This window comes from Biomphalaria glabrata, chromosome 9 (assembly GCF_947242115.1).
Source record: "Biomphalaria glabrata chromosome 9, xgBioGlab47.1, whole genome shotgun sequence".
Classification (NCBI taxonomy): Eukaryota; Metazoa; Mollusca; class Gastropoda; family Planorbidae; genus Biomphalaria; species Biomphalaria glabrata.
Window position 1 is genome coordinate 35,807,249 of NC_074719.1, and position 14,007 is coordinate 35,821,255.

General features: G+C 33.2%; 1 protein-coding gene across 1 annotated transcript in view; it reads left to right on the forward strand.

Moving 5' to 3' along the window:
- The window catches only part of LOC106073553 (ATP-binding cassette sub-family A member 2-like), a 58,914-nt gene extending 52,801 nt beyond the window's left edge, over positions 1-6,113 (forward strand). Inside the window, exons 51-52 of the mRNA XM_056042526.1 lie at positions 635-847; positions 1,730-6,113. Coding sequence (XP_055898501.1) covers positions 635-847; positions 1,730-1,756 — 240 coding nt within the window. The 3' untranslated portion in view covers positions 1,757-6,113. The remainder of the gene's footprint in view (positions 1-634; positions 848-1,729) is intronic.
- The last annotated feature ends 7,894 nt before the right edge of the window (positions 6,114-14,007 follow it).

The window sequence follows — 14,007 nt, forward strand, 5'->3', positions numbered from 1 at the left end:
TACACATTATTTCTCCCACACCCAATCTCAGTTTAAGTTGAAATTTTGCACAATGATTTCTTGTTGACAAACAAGATTTTAAAAAAATAAAAATTAGTTTATCAACCATTGGTAATTATTTTGTCTAGTATTGATCAAAGGAAAGAAAATGTGCTTGACAGATTTGGTGGTATAAGTTGAACTAGTTCCCTTGAGCCCTGAGTGAACAAGTTTGTTTTTAAATGCATTTAAAAAGCGATCGCAGTAACATTCACACAGATACCTCCTTCTTCCCCCCATCCTTTCCCAACTGATTGAGACAAGTAATGGGACCACAGCACATTGAGAAAACTAAAAGTATGAAATTGCCCTAAACAAAAACAATTGGTTAAAATATTTGTGATTGCACAGATTTATTATTGTTAGTGTAGATCTATTACAAATTTAATGACATGACTGATCCAAATTGATACAATTATGTACACTGAATTTAAGCTTTGTTGTTTTTTTAAAGCATTTTGTATGTTTTTTCTTGTTTGTTAAACTGCATCACAAAAAAACACTATTTTTCAGCCCCTTTGTGTTTATGAGTCAGAGGTGTAATTTTTTGTTTAGCTTGACTAAATAGCTTCTTTATGCATTGCCTTACTTTCAGGTGTTTATCAATTTTGTCCAGCAACAGAGCGAGTTGGTCCATGAGGAATCACAGGGCAGCTACACCAGGCCATTGACTTCTTTACTCAGAACCAGAGCCTCAGGCATACAAAGCGAGGCTGATGAGCAACTTCTGACCTCTGTCAACCAATCTGACGATAGCTTGGATCTTAGTGATGATGACATCTTGCTAACTCTGGACAGTATCGATGGAGTAAGTGGTTAAAGCTAGAAAGTTAATCCTGGCGATGAGAAGTTTTGAAAGTAGTGCTTATTTTCCTATGCTGTTCCCATTTAACCCTACCAGCCCTGAGCCCCTGAAACAGACTGTCCCTTTTGTCCATGGGCATAGTGGCCATTTTGGAAGTTACAGAAAAAGCGGTCCACCAGTTTGGTAGTGTTAAGGCAGAGGATTCCAGCTCTCGTCGCCTCAGCATGGCACTTTGATGGAAACATCCGCCCGGGGAAGTGTAAAGGCTAAGAATGAGAGCAAACATGGCTCCCAGTGAGCTACCACTGTATGCTCTAGCGAGTGTACTTGCACATGGTGGGGATGTGAGAAAGGCTTGCTAACCAGCCCGAAACCCATTGCTTCATTCCCAAATGAAGGCCATAAGGGTGGTGATGGTCCTTCCACAGGGGCAGTGGCTTTTTATAGGCATATGGAGGCCTCGCATGAGAGGAGGAACTCATGTCATTGGCTCAAGGGACTGTGTCCCATGATGAAAAAGATGTGATTAAATGATCATCTGTTTGCGGGGGGTCTCCAGAGAGAGAGGGTTGGTGAAGAGCTGATTCCTCATCCTGGCCACGGAATAAAATCCTTTCCCAGGTCGCATGGTTCATAAAAGGGATGTGGTCATCTCGAACCATACGTGGACATCAAAATGGTAGTGTTAAGGTGCAGCCAAGTTTTTAATTCTGCTGGCTATCAAACACAAGTTTCCCCTGTTGTAATTACACCCTTTGTCATGCAAAGAAATCTTAGATGCTCAGTATTTGGCCAAAACTTGAATATTTATTCATCTTTATCACTTGCATGCTTGATTTTGTTAAATGTTCACATTATTTAATTGTACATGTATTTCTTTTTCAGAATCGTCTCACCCTTATGCCTCTGTAACATTGAAATATGTCAACATAAAAGTCAAGGACATTCAGTAAGCTACAGAAAAAAAAATGTTTTTATTCTGATCTCAGTATTACTTGTGCTGCACAAAGTGGCAATAATAAAAGACATTCTGTGACTGTTTACCAGATGATCTTCAAAATGTTGTACCAAAATGTGGAGATATTGTTTATCTTCTGTTTGCTTTCATTCCGGAACCAGATACAATATCTGACTGACTAGAACCTAGTTTGCATTTTTCAGATCAAGTTAAGCATGCAGAGAAATGGTTTCTATTGTAGTCCTCATATTTATTTCCTTTGCTATTGTGGCCAGCATTTTTTTTAAAATAATAATAGTGTTGTTTTTTTTCAAAAGAATTTATAGTTAATTATTGGCCAGTCACTGAGAAGCTTTTTGAAACGGAGCAACTTATAACAATTAAAAGTGAAAGCATTCTTGTCCTATTGCTAAAATGATAATTCAATTAATGAAGTGACCATGACCCTATGACTTGTGTCATCCAGAAAAAAAAAAACCATGACAACCTGATACATCATACATGACAAGCAACATTTGTTAAAAAAGGTAGAAGTACAAACTAAGAAACTAATCCTCTTGAGCTAGTTTCTGTGAACTGAAAATCAAAAACTTTCAGTGTCTGAATCTTTAAAAAAAAATGTTTATTCAGTCTAAAGCAGCTTTGTTGATTGCTTCTAGTACCTCTCAACAAGAGATTATAAAACTAGTATTAGTGAAATGTCATTGGGGAATGGAGGTCATTCCCAATATTACCTTAGCAATACATTTTTTTTTTTATATTTCCAATGAGATATGTTTGTAGTCATTGAGACGTTTGGACTTCAACCATCAAGCAATGCCTTTGATAAAATGTTTACAAATTTACTGCCTTTTTTTTGTTTCTAAAAAAAGAAATTAAAATTTCAAAATGTCTTTAAATATTTTGAAAAGGTGAATGAATACTTATATGGATTTATATTTGAGATATGCCTTGGGTATAAAAAATATCTAAATTTGGTCATCAGAAGATGACTTTGTCTTTTATTAAATATATAAAACATGTCTTTCACTAAGGATTTTTATATCATGAAAACTAAAGATAGAACTCATTTCTTCTAACACTTTTGCCCTTCCCCTACTTGTTTTAGCAAAATCAGTCTGAAGATGAAAAAAAAGGAAACATTTGCTACAAAATTTTAATTATTTCTGGCTAAACCACATTATTTATGATTGTGTAACACTACACCAATAAGATAGGCAATAATTTTTATATCAATTATGATAATTTTGATTCAAATGAGGTGACGGCAATTATGATTAAAAAGCTTAACATTGTAGGAACAAAATTACCTTACAATTGAACCTGTGATTACAAATAAAAAAATTGTCTGCACAATTTGAAGTGAAACACAAAAATTATGGCTTTCCAATGTCTACATCCTCCCGAGAGTAAGAAGTAAGAAATTGAGTGAAAGAAACTCTGTTGTTATAAATCATTCTGAAGTGAAAAAATATAGCTATATTTGATCTCATGAATTCAAAGATACATTTATCTAGTTAAAACATACCTATTCTTACTAGAGTACCATATCAAAATGTCAAGAAAAAATGTTAACTAGCTATCCAATATCATATTTTGTCACAATTGTATTATTTTTTATACAAGAAAATGAATAAATGGATCATGTACATTGAATAATGCAAATAATTCTTTCTCAGTTTTTATTCCTAATTTTTATATCTATATATTGTTTACTGAAATGCTAATAATCCATTGTTATATTTACATACATTTTTTTTTTACATTTGATATTTGCTAACATTTGACCAATGCATATAGGTGGTGACACTGGTTGTTTTTATTTTTAGTTTACAAAGACACACAAATGTTTTTTTGTTCTGTATAATCTCACACTATCACTATGACATTGTTTTTTTATATACATTATACAGGATATATACTTTAAAATACATATATAAAAGATGCTTTTACTTGTGGGGTGTTTTTTATTTATAGGCTAGTGTAGCATTAGCATTGTCAAAACATCAAAATTGGCTTTCTAAAGACTAAATAGATTCTTTAACCAGATCTTCAATCTGAGCATATTAGTCAGCATGCCTTCTCAACCTATAATGTCATCTGACACTTGCTGCAGCATTTTAAGAGGTGTAGGCATTTTAAATTATGTAAAGAAAAAAAATTACAAACTGGCCACTAGTCCCATACGAACTAGTTTTGTACTAACATTTATACATTTTGATTTATTAATGTCTTAAAAAAAAACAGAACTATGATATATCGACTCTGTTACCCTTTCTTAGCTGATAAGTAAGTCTTCATAAATGATTCATTTCATGATCATATGACTTTTTGTTTCTCTTTTTATTTAAAAATTTGTGACAAATTTTCAAGCATTGCATTTGTAAATTGGCTTTCATTAGAGATTGGTTTCTTCATATTGATCTTGTACCAAATTCCACTTATTAGTAAATATAATAAGTAAATAATTAATATGCTAAATTCTTATTACTATATGAGTGCCATAGTTTGTGTGTAAGAAGATTGTATTTTTATTTATTTTTATCTTCAAAGGGACTTAAATGATAAACAACTTACAAAAGTTGTCTCCCCCCCCTCATGAAACTAAGTCACATGATTGTATGGTAGTTGCGTAGTTCTGGCACCTTAGTTGAATTTGTTATTATAACATCATTTTGTTAAACACATAAATACACTCAGCAAGGTTGAATTGTGGGAACAACTGGCAGAGCTGTTTAATGAATTTAATAATAGAGGCCATGTTTTATGTATTTATATTTTCTGTGAACAATTCATTTTGAAGTGCGATGTTATAGATCATGGATACAAAGTTTTGACGTAAGGAAGAGTTAAAGAAAATGTTCTGTTTACTTAAAAGTTGAATTCAATTTGTTCTGAAGATCAGTTAAAAATAAGCAGGAAGAGAAAGATTACTTTCAAAAGAGAAAAATTGTCATCACAGCAGTGTGATTGTACACTGGATTATTTTAGAACTGATTAGCTTAAGTCTGAATTAAAGACTGAAAAATAGCCAAGGCATTAACAAAGATACATCATTGTCTTTGGTTATTTGAGGTGTATCTGTCTATTGATCAATTAATATTGAACTATTATTATTTAACTAGGGGTTTGTCTTTAGTTTTATTGGTTTTGGTAAAGTTGAATTTCAAAATTTATTAAATGAAATTAAAAAATATTAATTTAAAAAAACAAAAACAAATGATTAATATGTTTTCAACAAACTCATTCTGTCCTCTCATTTATCCTTATACTTTCTTAATTTCCAAATAAAGTTCAACTAAATATGCATTTGATCTGGCATAGTAGGCCTAAAAACAAATACACATGAAACTAATTATTTAAAATATTTGAGATCTAAAAATCAAAGTATGTATCTTAAAATGAATAGTATAACATAGTTTTATTCTAACTTGTTATAGATTTTTTTTTTTTTAAATGTGTATTTTGTCCATTGATTAAAAATTGTATTCTAAAAATAGTGGAGGCTTAGACAATTTTGTTAGAAAAGTGTGTTAAGCCATTTTTTAAAATTTAATTAAGTTTCTAAATCTGATAATACAAAAGTGTACTGATGAGTTAATTTTTAGAGAGTATTTGTGGCTAACAGTATTGCATATTAATATTAAATTTAGTTCCTAGAAGGGCAATTACTTTTGTTTTTATTTCCAGCCTTTATCCTTGCACATTTTTAATGCAAACATATCTACAGTACATCTCAATTTCTGAATGTAATTAAGAAGTGTTTTATAGTTTATTAACTTAGGTAGTTGTTTTTGTAAACACTCTCTTGTGTTACTATCCATTCTTTTGTTTTTTCTCAAACATAAAGGCTGTAGATTTTTTTTTTTAGTCCTATACTGGTAAAGTGAAGCAGACTTAAGTGTTTCACATGTTATCAGACTTAAATGTAAGGGTATACTGTGCGCATGGCCATTTATATACATCTACATTCTACATCACATTACTGGGTACTCTTTTCTGAACTATTCAATTAATTCAATTGTAATGAAATTCTGAGGATTAAACCTTTCCCATGCCAGACCAATACTGAACTTGTTGAAATAGATGTCACTCTAGTACCAAACTACTTTATCCACTGAAAATTCACTGTATGTCTGTGTATTATGTTTCATGTAATCCCAGTTCTGACTCTCAATTACAACGCTTTTAGATATCTATTTCAATTTTAAAAGAAACATCTATTTGAGATTCATGTGATCTTTTACTTTATACTGATTTAAATATATTTTTTTTTGCAGAAGAAAATAAAGCAATTTATTAATCTGAAAATATAGTGTTTGTTTTTTTATATAATTTTAATCAGTGATGACAAGTCACAAAATTATTAATTTTTAGTCATTAAGTTGTATTTAAACTAAATTGATTTTGGAGTTATAAACTTTAATGGTTGTGCATTATCCTGTAATTGAATAATAAATATAACATGTTCTGATAACAAACAAAAAAGTTATTGAAGTCTAATAATAATAGGATTGTGAAATACAAATAAGCAAATTGAAGAATACTATCGAAACGAGGAAAATAATTACGGAGAGAAAAAGTTAAATTAAGAAACGGTAGGTGTGGCCGAATATAAACTTCTGAAGTGTGAGAGACATCTAATGAGCAGTGTTTCTCAAACGTTAAACGTTAAGTCTTTTACTTTTCAGAAATAGTGTTTTCTAGATGGTTTTTAATTTGTTTGTATTTAACCTAAAATTGATTTCTGTTGATAGCATTAGAGAGGCATCAGGTTCCCTGTCCATCCAGCAAGGTGTATGTCTGGGTAAGTGCTGTTAGCTCTGCCAAGCGTTTTCCTGCGTTCTAAGCTTCATAAATTCTTTCTGTGGCGCATTTTTCTTCCCGTAGTAAGAAGAGCCCATGTCAGTGTTCAAGTATAACGGACTGGGGCGTTCGGATAATAAAGTATTTTCTTGGAATCTGCGCGCACTATTCTTCCTAGTAAAAAAAAATTAAGGTCGCCTAAATTATGTCTACTAAAAAAGGAGGTATCATTGACCAATACTATTAGGCGAGGGATGTTTGGGTTGCATATAGTTACATGATATAGGTAATCTTTGAGTTTAGTAATAATCATTACCGCGAACGTTTTAGTTTTTGTCACACAAAGGTCGTCAACTTAACGATGTAAAAAAAAAACTTGAGAGAATTTTGACCATTCGAGTAGAATCACGTAAGCGGAATCGTTTTGAAATGTCTTCTTCAAAAGTTTTGAATCGATATTGATATATGTCAATAAAACGGTATATATTTTAAAAGGTCCTTATTAGAAAATGATACGAAGTCTTTAAATTACAATAATAATAATAATAATATTGGGTTAATATTCAAACGTTTATTGATAACTGTAATGAAAATACGTGGTAGCCACCCAGTGCAGACGGCACCCCCGCACACACCCCCCCCCCCGTGACGCTACTGGCTACAATATTATATTTTCCGACGATAAATGGTAAAATTAATTATAAAATTTAGAAAACGATTAATTTTTATGATTGAATATAAATTTTAGTAAATGCCAAAAAAAACAACAACTCCAAAATAGATAATACACAATCATCTCTAGTGCAGTGGCGTACGTAGCATCCATGGCGCGTAGGGGTTTAATAAACCCGGGCCCATGACCACTTAGGGGCTCACGATGGCCTAACAACCATTGGGCCAGGGCCATACTTACATGTATGAAACATAAGCTGCAGTTTAGCCAGAAATAGTTTGTACTTACATACAATATCTGCACTTATATGGGGCCCCATATCTCAAATAGATTTAGGACTTTTCAACTCTAAAAACGGCACTGCATGACGCGTAGGCATTTCATTACACCTGGGCCCATGACTAATGACCAGTTGTGGCCTGCCTCCTCACATGAGCCCTCAGGGGTGACAACAAAGCGAAAAAAACAACAACTGTTATTTCGTATAAATAAAAAGGTTAAACAATCCTAAACGTCATATCAGACTTTATATTAACTTCTTAACATTAACCCGAGTTTTCAGCTAGAGTCAGTGTACAAGCGACTTGGACGGCTTTGATGTAAGGAACTGCTTTTATCAGGTTTATTGCAATGGTGGTGACGGTACTTTGATTGTAACATTTGGTTTCCCATTCTTTCTTCTTTTTTTTCCCTCCATGTTAATTAAACTGTTGATTGTAATACATGTTTTCCTGCTTTTTGTTCACTAAAGTAAGAACATCTTATTTTCATTTTTCTACCACCATAAATGTAGATTTTAAAATAACGTTAGATATTAAACAAGCAAAAGAAACATATTTTTTTTTATATTTGGGGAATTTAAAGATGTTGAAGTGATTATGATAATAGATGGCTTTATAGTTATCTAATGCTAGTTTCAAACTTTTCTCTCTACAAAATATAAAAGGGGACTAATTCAACTTATACCGCCGTATACCTTTCCCTTGTTCGAGATACCAAACGAAATAATTAATCACCAATAGTTAATAAACTTTTTTTAAAAACTATTATTATTACCGGTATATATTATATTAAATTATTAGTTTTGTGTGAAATGTCTGTCCGTCCATCCCGTTTAGATAGATCTCGTAAACTAGAAAATATAGTGAAAATCCGACATCACAATATTTTAGACCATTCAAAGTTCTGATGCAACGGCTACTTTTTTCTATTCTGAAAGCAAAATATATAATTTTTTAAATCACAAACTGCAGCTGTTTTTCAATAAAAATACACCACTTTTACAACTATTAACTATTAAACATTCAAACACTTGAGGCTCTTTATTAGGGGAGACTATTGTCTTCCATATTTTTAACACATTTATGCAAACAGTTAAATTGTTGTTTTTATATTTGTATTGTTAACTCTTTCTCTCCTAACTGTCGATACCAGCGTTGATTCCACCATAATCTGGTAAATAATTACGGAGAGAAAGAGTTAAGTTATGTAAGTTCTGTTATACTAAGTACTATATTTACACACAAAAAAATGTGTACTATTTTTTTAAAGAGAAAAAATATATTTAGTTTGCATTATAAGTTAGACATAAATTAAAACAAATAGTAATCTTTTAAACTGAATTTTCTTTTCCTTTTTTATTAACGCAAATGTTTTTTCTTATAGTTTCGATTAAGAGATTGAGCCTTTTCAAAACAATTAGATCAATTATAAGACATCGGTTAAGCCAGGGGAGGCGCGGTGGCTGAGCGTTAAAGCGCTTGGCTTCCGAATTGGGTTCGAATCCTGGTGAAGACTGGGATTTTCAACTTCGGAATCTTTGGGCGCCTCTGAGTCCACCCAGCTCTAATGGGTACCTGACATTAGTTGGGGAAAAGTAAAGGCGGTTGGTCGTTATGCTGGCTACATGACACCCTCGTTAACCGTAGGCCACAAAAAACAGATGAACTTTACATCATCTGCCCTATAGACCAGAAGGTCTGAAAGGGGAAATAGTTAGGCCAGGTTCACATCTAACTTTTCATTCACTTTCACTTATCCTTTGATTTGCTGGACCGTGGGGGCACTACACAAGATCAGTCAACCTTCTTTCTCCATTCTTATCTGTCATTTGTCTTTGATATAATTTCATTCGTATGTTCTTTCTGAAAATATTGAAGCTTGCCTGGGTGGACTACTTCGGGGGCCGATTTTGAGTTTGTGTTTCCACACAAACTGTCTTTGTAACCTTGTTTATTTTTATTAAATCCTTGTAGACAAAATCCCGTGAAGCGTCGTAAAGCCTTGTAGTCTGGAAAGTCCCATGTAGAGTCGTAAAACCCTTGTAGTCTCGTAAGTCCGTCCATGTAGTTTTGCACGAGCTAGGCACCATGCCAACTGTACCTCTAAAGTAAAACGTCGTGCTTGTAAACAGGTAAGTCTTAAAAAAAAAAAAGAGTTAAAAAGAGAGACTGACAGTTGTGTATATTCAAAGTTTAAAAATATTTAAGAAGCTCTGTTATAGATCTGCTGCAAAGATATTGGCTAACTAAAAGGGGGTTAAAGGTCATTAAGGTATTTCCTCGAGCGACTGTCAACAAATAGGACTATCCCCCCTTTAGCTATTCCTCCCCCCCCCTTTTTTTTTCTTCACAAAAAAAAAAAAAGTGGGGGGTTGCACAATTTTTTAACATTTGCTAAGCTGGCTAGCAGACGACTTTTTCTTTCATTTGGCTAGATTTTGTTTCTCCGCCGTGCGCTGAAATAATGCAATGTTGGATAGTTGACTAATAGATTGAGCGAGGTAATTACTTTCCATTGATGCGCTTAATCATACATATTATTGACTTGCCAGATTGGACTTGGCCAGTCGACGTTTGTATTTGTCTGCTCGTGCTACGCACCGGTTGGGACTCGTTTTTTTTTTCTTTGACATTTTCAAGTTAAATGTCAATACATGAAAAAAGCGATTTTTTTTTCCGGTCATCTTTTCCTCCTTAGCAATGCCAGGTAAGCCTACAGATCATTGTGACATTATCAGGCCAAATTCAGGGATGTTTTATCTTCATCGATGGCGTGTAAATTTATTTAGAAAGAAGTCAGATTTATTTAGTAGGTAAACTTTAATCAAGCCAAAGATACTTCATTGTTGAGGTAGGGTGAGCAGACTTTACACAGCTACGCCTAGAGGCGTCGTTGTTGAAACATCAACTGAAAAACGAGTTCAATTGGAAAGTTGCTTTGGCAACTGCATCACTAAATCCGTGAGAGGTCGTTAAAATATTTTTTTTTAAATGCGGATGTAGATATAGACTCTGCTTGGGGGGTCATGATTTATTTATAGATTGAAAACAAATCTTATTTTGAAATTGAATATGATTTTAGGCGGGAAAAATAATACTTTTCTAAGAACGATTTTGGTTAATAGGAACATGGCATGTACCATGGTCTACATGTTTCGTATGTTCCTTCAGAATTAAAGTTTATTAAATTGTAGCTCAAACCTTTCGCAGTACGGCCCGGGGGGGGGGGGGGGAGACGGCTGGCAGTGTTCGACTTTGGGACCCTCGATATGATACTTCAGAGCGCAAACCAAACGAACAGGCAGCCATCCAAAAGTGACTCTATATGACTTTATCAATTATATTTAATTGTACTTTAAAATGCTTAATCTAAAGCTACTCTTTAAGTACATTTTTTTTTACTTCTGTTAAGCTTCCCATTTCTTTCTGTTTAACTAAATGCTTATTGGTTTTCTTTCTGTTCAACTACATACTTATTGGTTTTCTTTCTGTTTGACTAAATGCTTATTGGTTTTCTTTCTGTTCAACTAAATACTTATTGGTTTTCTTTCTGTTTAACTAAATACTTATTGCTTTTGTTCCTTTAAAGGGAAATGTTGATGTACGCAATGCACAACTGTCTGCAGAGGTTGGGGGTTGGCAAACAAGAGTGACCACCAATGGACCCCTAGATATCAGATTTTTTGTCGTCATCAGCCTATCATACAACTATGTGGGGCTTCTGCCACGCATTCTGCCGTATGACATTGAATGAAGTACAGAGTGGTGAATTTATTCGATCAGTTTTTATAAACAAGAACTTTTTACTACTCAATATTGTTGAAGCCATGTACTTTTTGGCATCTACACCAAGTAGCCTACCATAAAATCTCTTACCATAATATTTTGGTAATAATATTTTGCTATAGAGTTGTTATAGGAACCTGCTTACTGCTAAGACCACCAGACCATATCTGACACAATTTCATGCTTTTAGCTTTCTCAATACTCTATGATCCTATCATCTGTCTGGGCCAGTTGGGAAAAAAAAAGGGGGGGGGGGAGGGAGAAAGAAGGTAGAATTTTACCGTGATCGCTTTTTAAATGTATTTATAAAACAAAAATGAACGACCTGTATTCAAACTCGAGAGCTCATGCCTCCTTAGCTTCCTCATGTCTACGCAATAACCACTGTGCCTGCGAAGTGCTTATGAAAATAGAAGGTTTTATAGTTGAAATGTACAAAATATAAAATGAATATCTCGAATAACATCTTTAGAACGCCGCTGTAATAGTAATACAATTATTATAAATATCTGACGTTTAGTCTGTCTTTGTAAACAAAATAGGACATTCGATTTCATTGTTTTGTTATGAAATACTGTTTAAAAAAAAAAAAAAAACACCACCAGCAACAAAAACAAAACAAAACATTTTTTTCTTTTCATTTTTTTTTGTTCGACATAAAGTGTTTGAGGATTAACACCTGCATGTCAGGCCAGTGCTAGCATGTTTCTGGTCTGTGCTAATCAACCTTCTTTTCTTTTGATGGCGAGAAGCTGCAGAAGTGACCCAATTTTCTGGGACAGTTATTTAAACAAGTGCAAATGTTGACTTTTCAGATGTTTATGGTGCCTGAAATTTTTTGGGCACGCCTCCTCTTTTCTAAACGCATTGCTTCTTCTCCTGCCCTGCCACAACAATGTCTGACGTTCAAATTGTCTTTGTTATGGGCTTTAGCCTTTGCACACTCAAAAATGCACAATTACAAACACACATGTGCATGGGAATTGTAAAACTTTCTGCGATGTGTTAATAGCTTTGTTAATAGATGGTTAAATGATCGATTCCTTGATTGATTGATGTTTCACCTTATTGATATGGAAGAATGTTTTGAGATTACTTTATTTACGGACTTTGCACAATAACAAGCAAAGTAAAAAAAAATCATTTTAAAAAAGACCTAAGGGAAAGAGCTCCACACTCCAAACTATATTTCATAATAATGTAGAGGCTATTTCCCTTTTCGATAACAAAGAAAATAATTAATTACCAATGAAAAATTAACTAATTGGTTATTTTTAAAATTAATTAATGTTTTGTTAGGTACAATAAATAATTACTTAAATATTTAGCTTGATCCTATCATAGGTGTGGGAGAAATAACGTGCTCAAACTTTTTAACAGAGTGAGTTACTATCAGCTTTGTGAAGCAAAAAAACATAGTTGATTATGAAATAATTTGAAATAATGAAATAAATTAAATGTATAAAATACAGAATTTGGAAGGAATGTTTGTGAAATGCATTTTTTTAAAGAAGATAAACTAAGATACAAATCATTTTACTCACACTTAGGCTTAGAAGTAACGACTGTTATGATTTTTTTAAAGAGACGACAAGCCATCTAGGCTTTGGACTTAACTGCATTGAACACTAAACGATTTGTGCTGCTATGCAGTTCGCATTGACAACAAAGTCAGCGCACAGGCTGTCAAAAGTAGTGTATTTCAGTGAGTGCCCATCAAGGGTCGAGCTTGCGCCCTACTATGACCCTTGACCAAAGGGAAGGATTTAACCCAGAGGCCAGTTCTTTACCTATCCCTCTGCCCGGAGAGGAATACCGGCAAAGCCCAAAGATTTATATATGACGCATCGAATATTGGGAGAGAATCTTCAACAGCTTGATTTAAGGTACGGTCTTAAAGAGGTCCCATTACTGTGATTTTCCTTCCATCTCTTATCTCCCATTTGGAAACCAATTTTAAAAAGATTTCAAATTGTCCGAGGTTTAAGTGTTTAAATCGCATAACTCTATATCCGACATTTAAAAAAACAAATTTTAAGGAGTAGATCAAAGCACGTGGTAGGTGGTGCCTATGTTAAACCATAAAAAAAAAGCCACTAGCATGTGTCATGTGACCTAGGAACACGCGTAGGACAGAATTTTTTTTTTTTTTTTTGAAGTAACATTTGTTTTTCATAAAATAAGATCTTGTTGTCTCGTGTCAAGATGATTAAACTTGATCAGCTGCGTCTGATAAAAGATAAAAGATTTTGGTCCAGTTTAAAGAATTTACTAAGATCTTGTTATTTATTTTATTGTTGTTTTTTTCAATTCTAATTAAATCTATTAACTCACACTCTATGTCATGTTGATAGTTTAAAAAAAATGAACTGATTTATGTTGACAACTCTTCATTCTCCTATCCAGCAAAATTTCGCACACAAACTGTTCGGGCTAGACATTTTATTAAAATTTCCAAAAGATCTGTTAATTAGTTATTGAATTAATTCAAAAAAAATTACTGTTCAAGCTCATTCTTCCATGTAGAGCAGTTCGAGGAAATAACACATTTATTGTAATTTTCTTATTACATAAGCCCCCCCCCCCCCGCCCTCCATGCAAGACAAACTTCCTTTATAAATGTGTATGTAAAGTATGTATTTTATAAATATGTATAGTA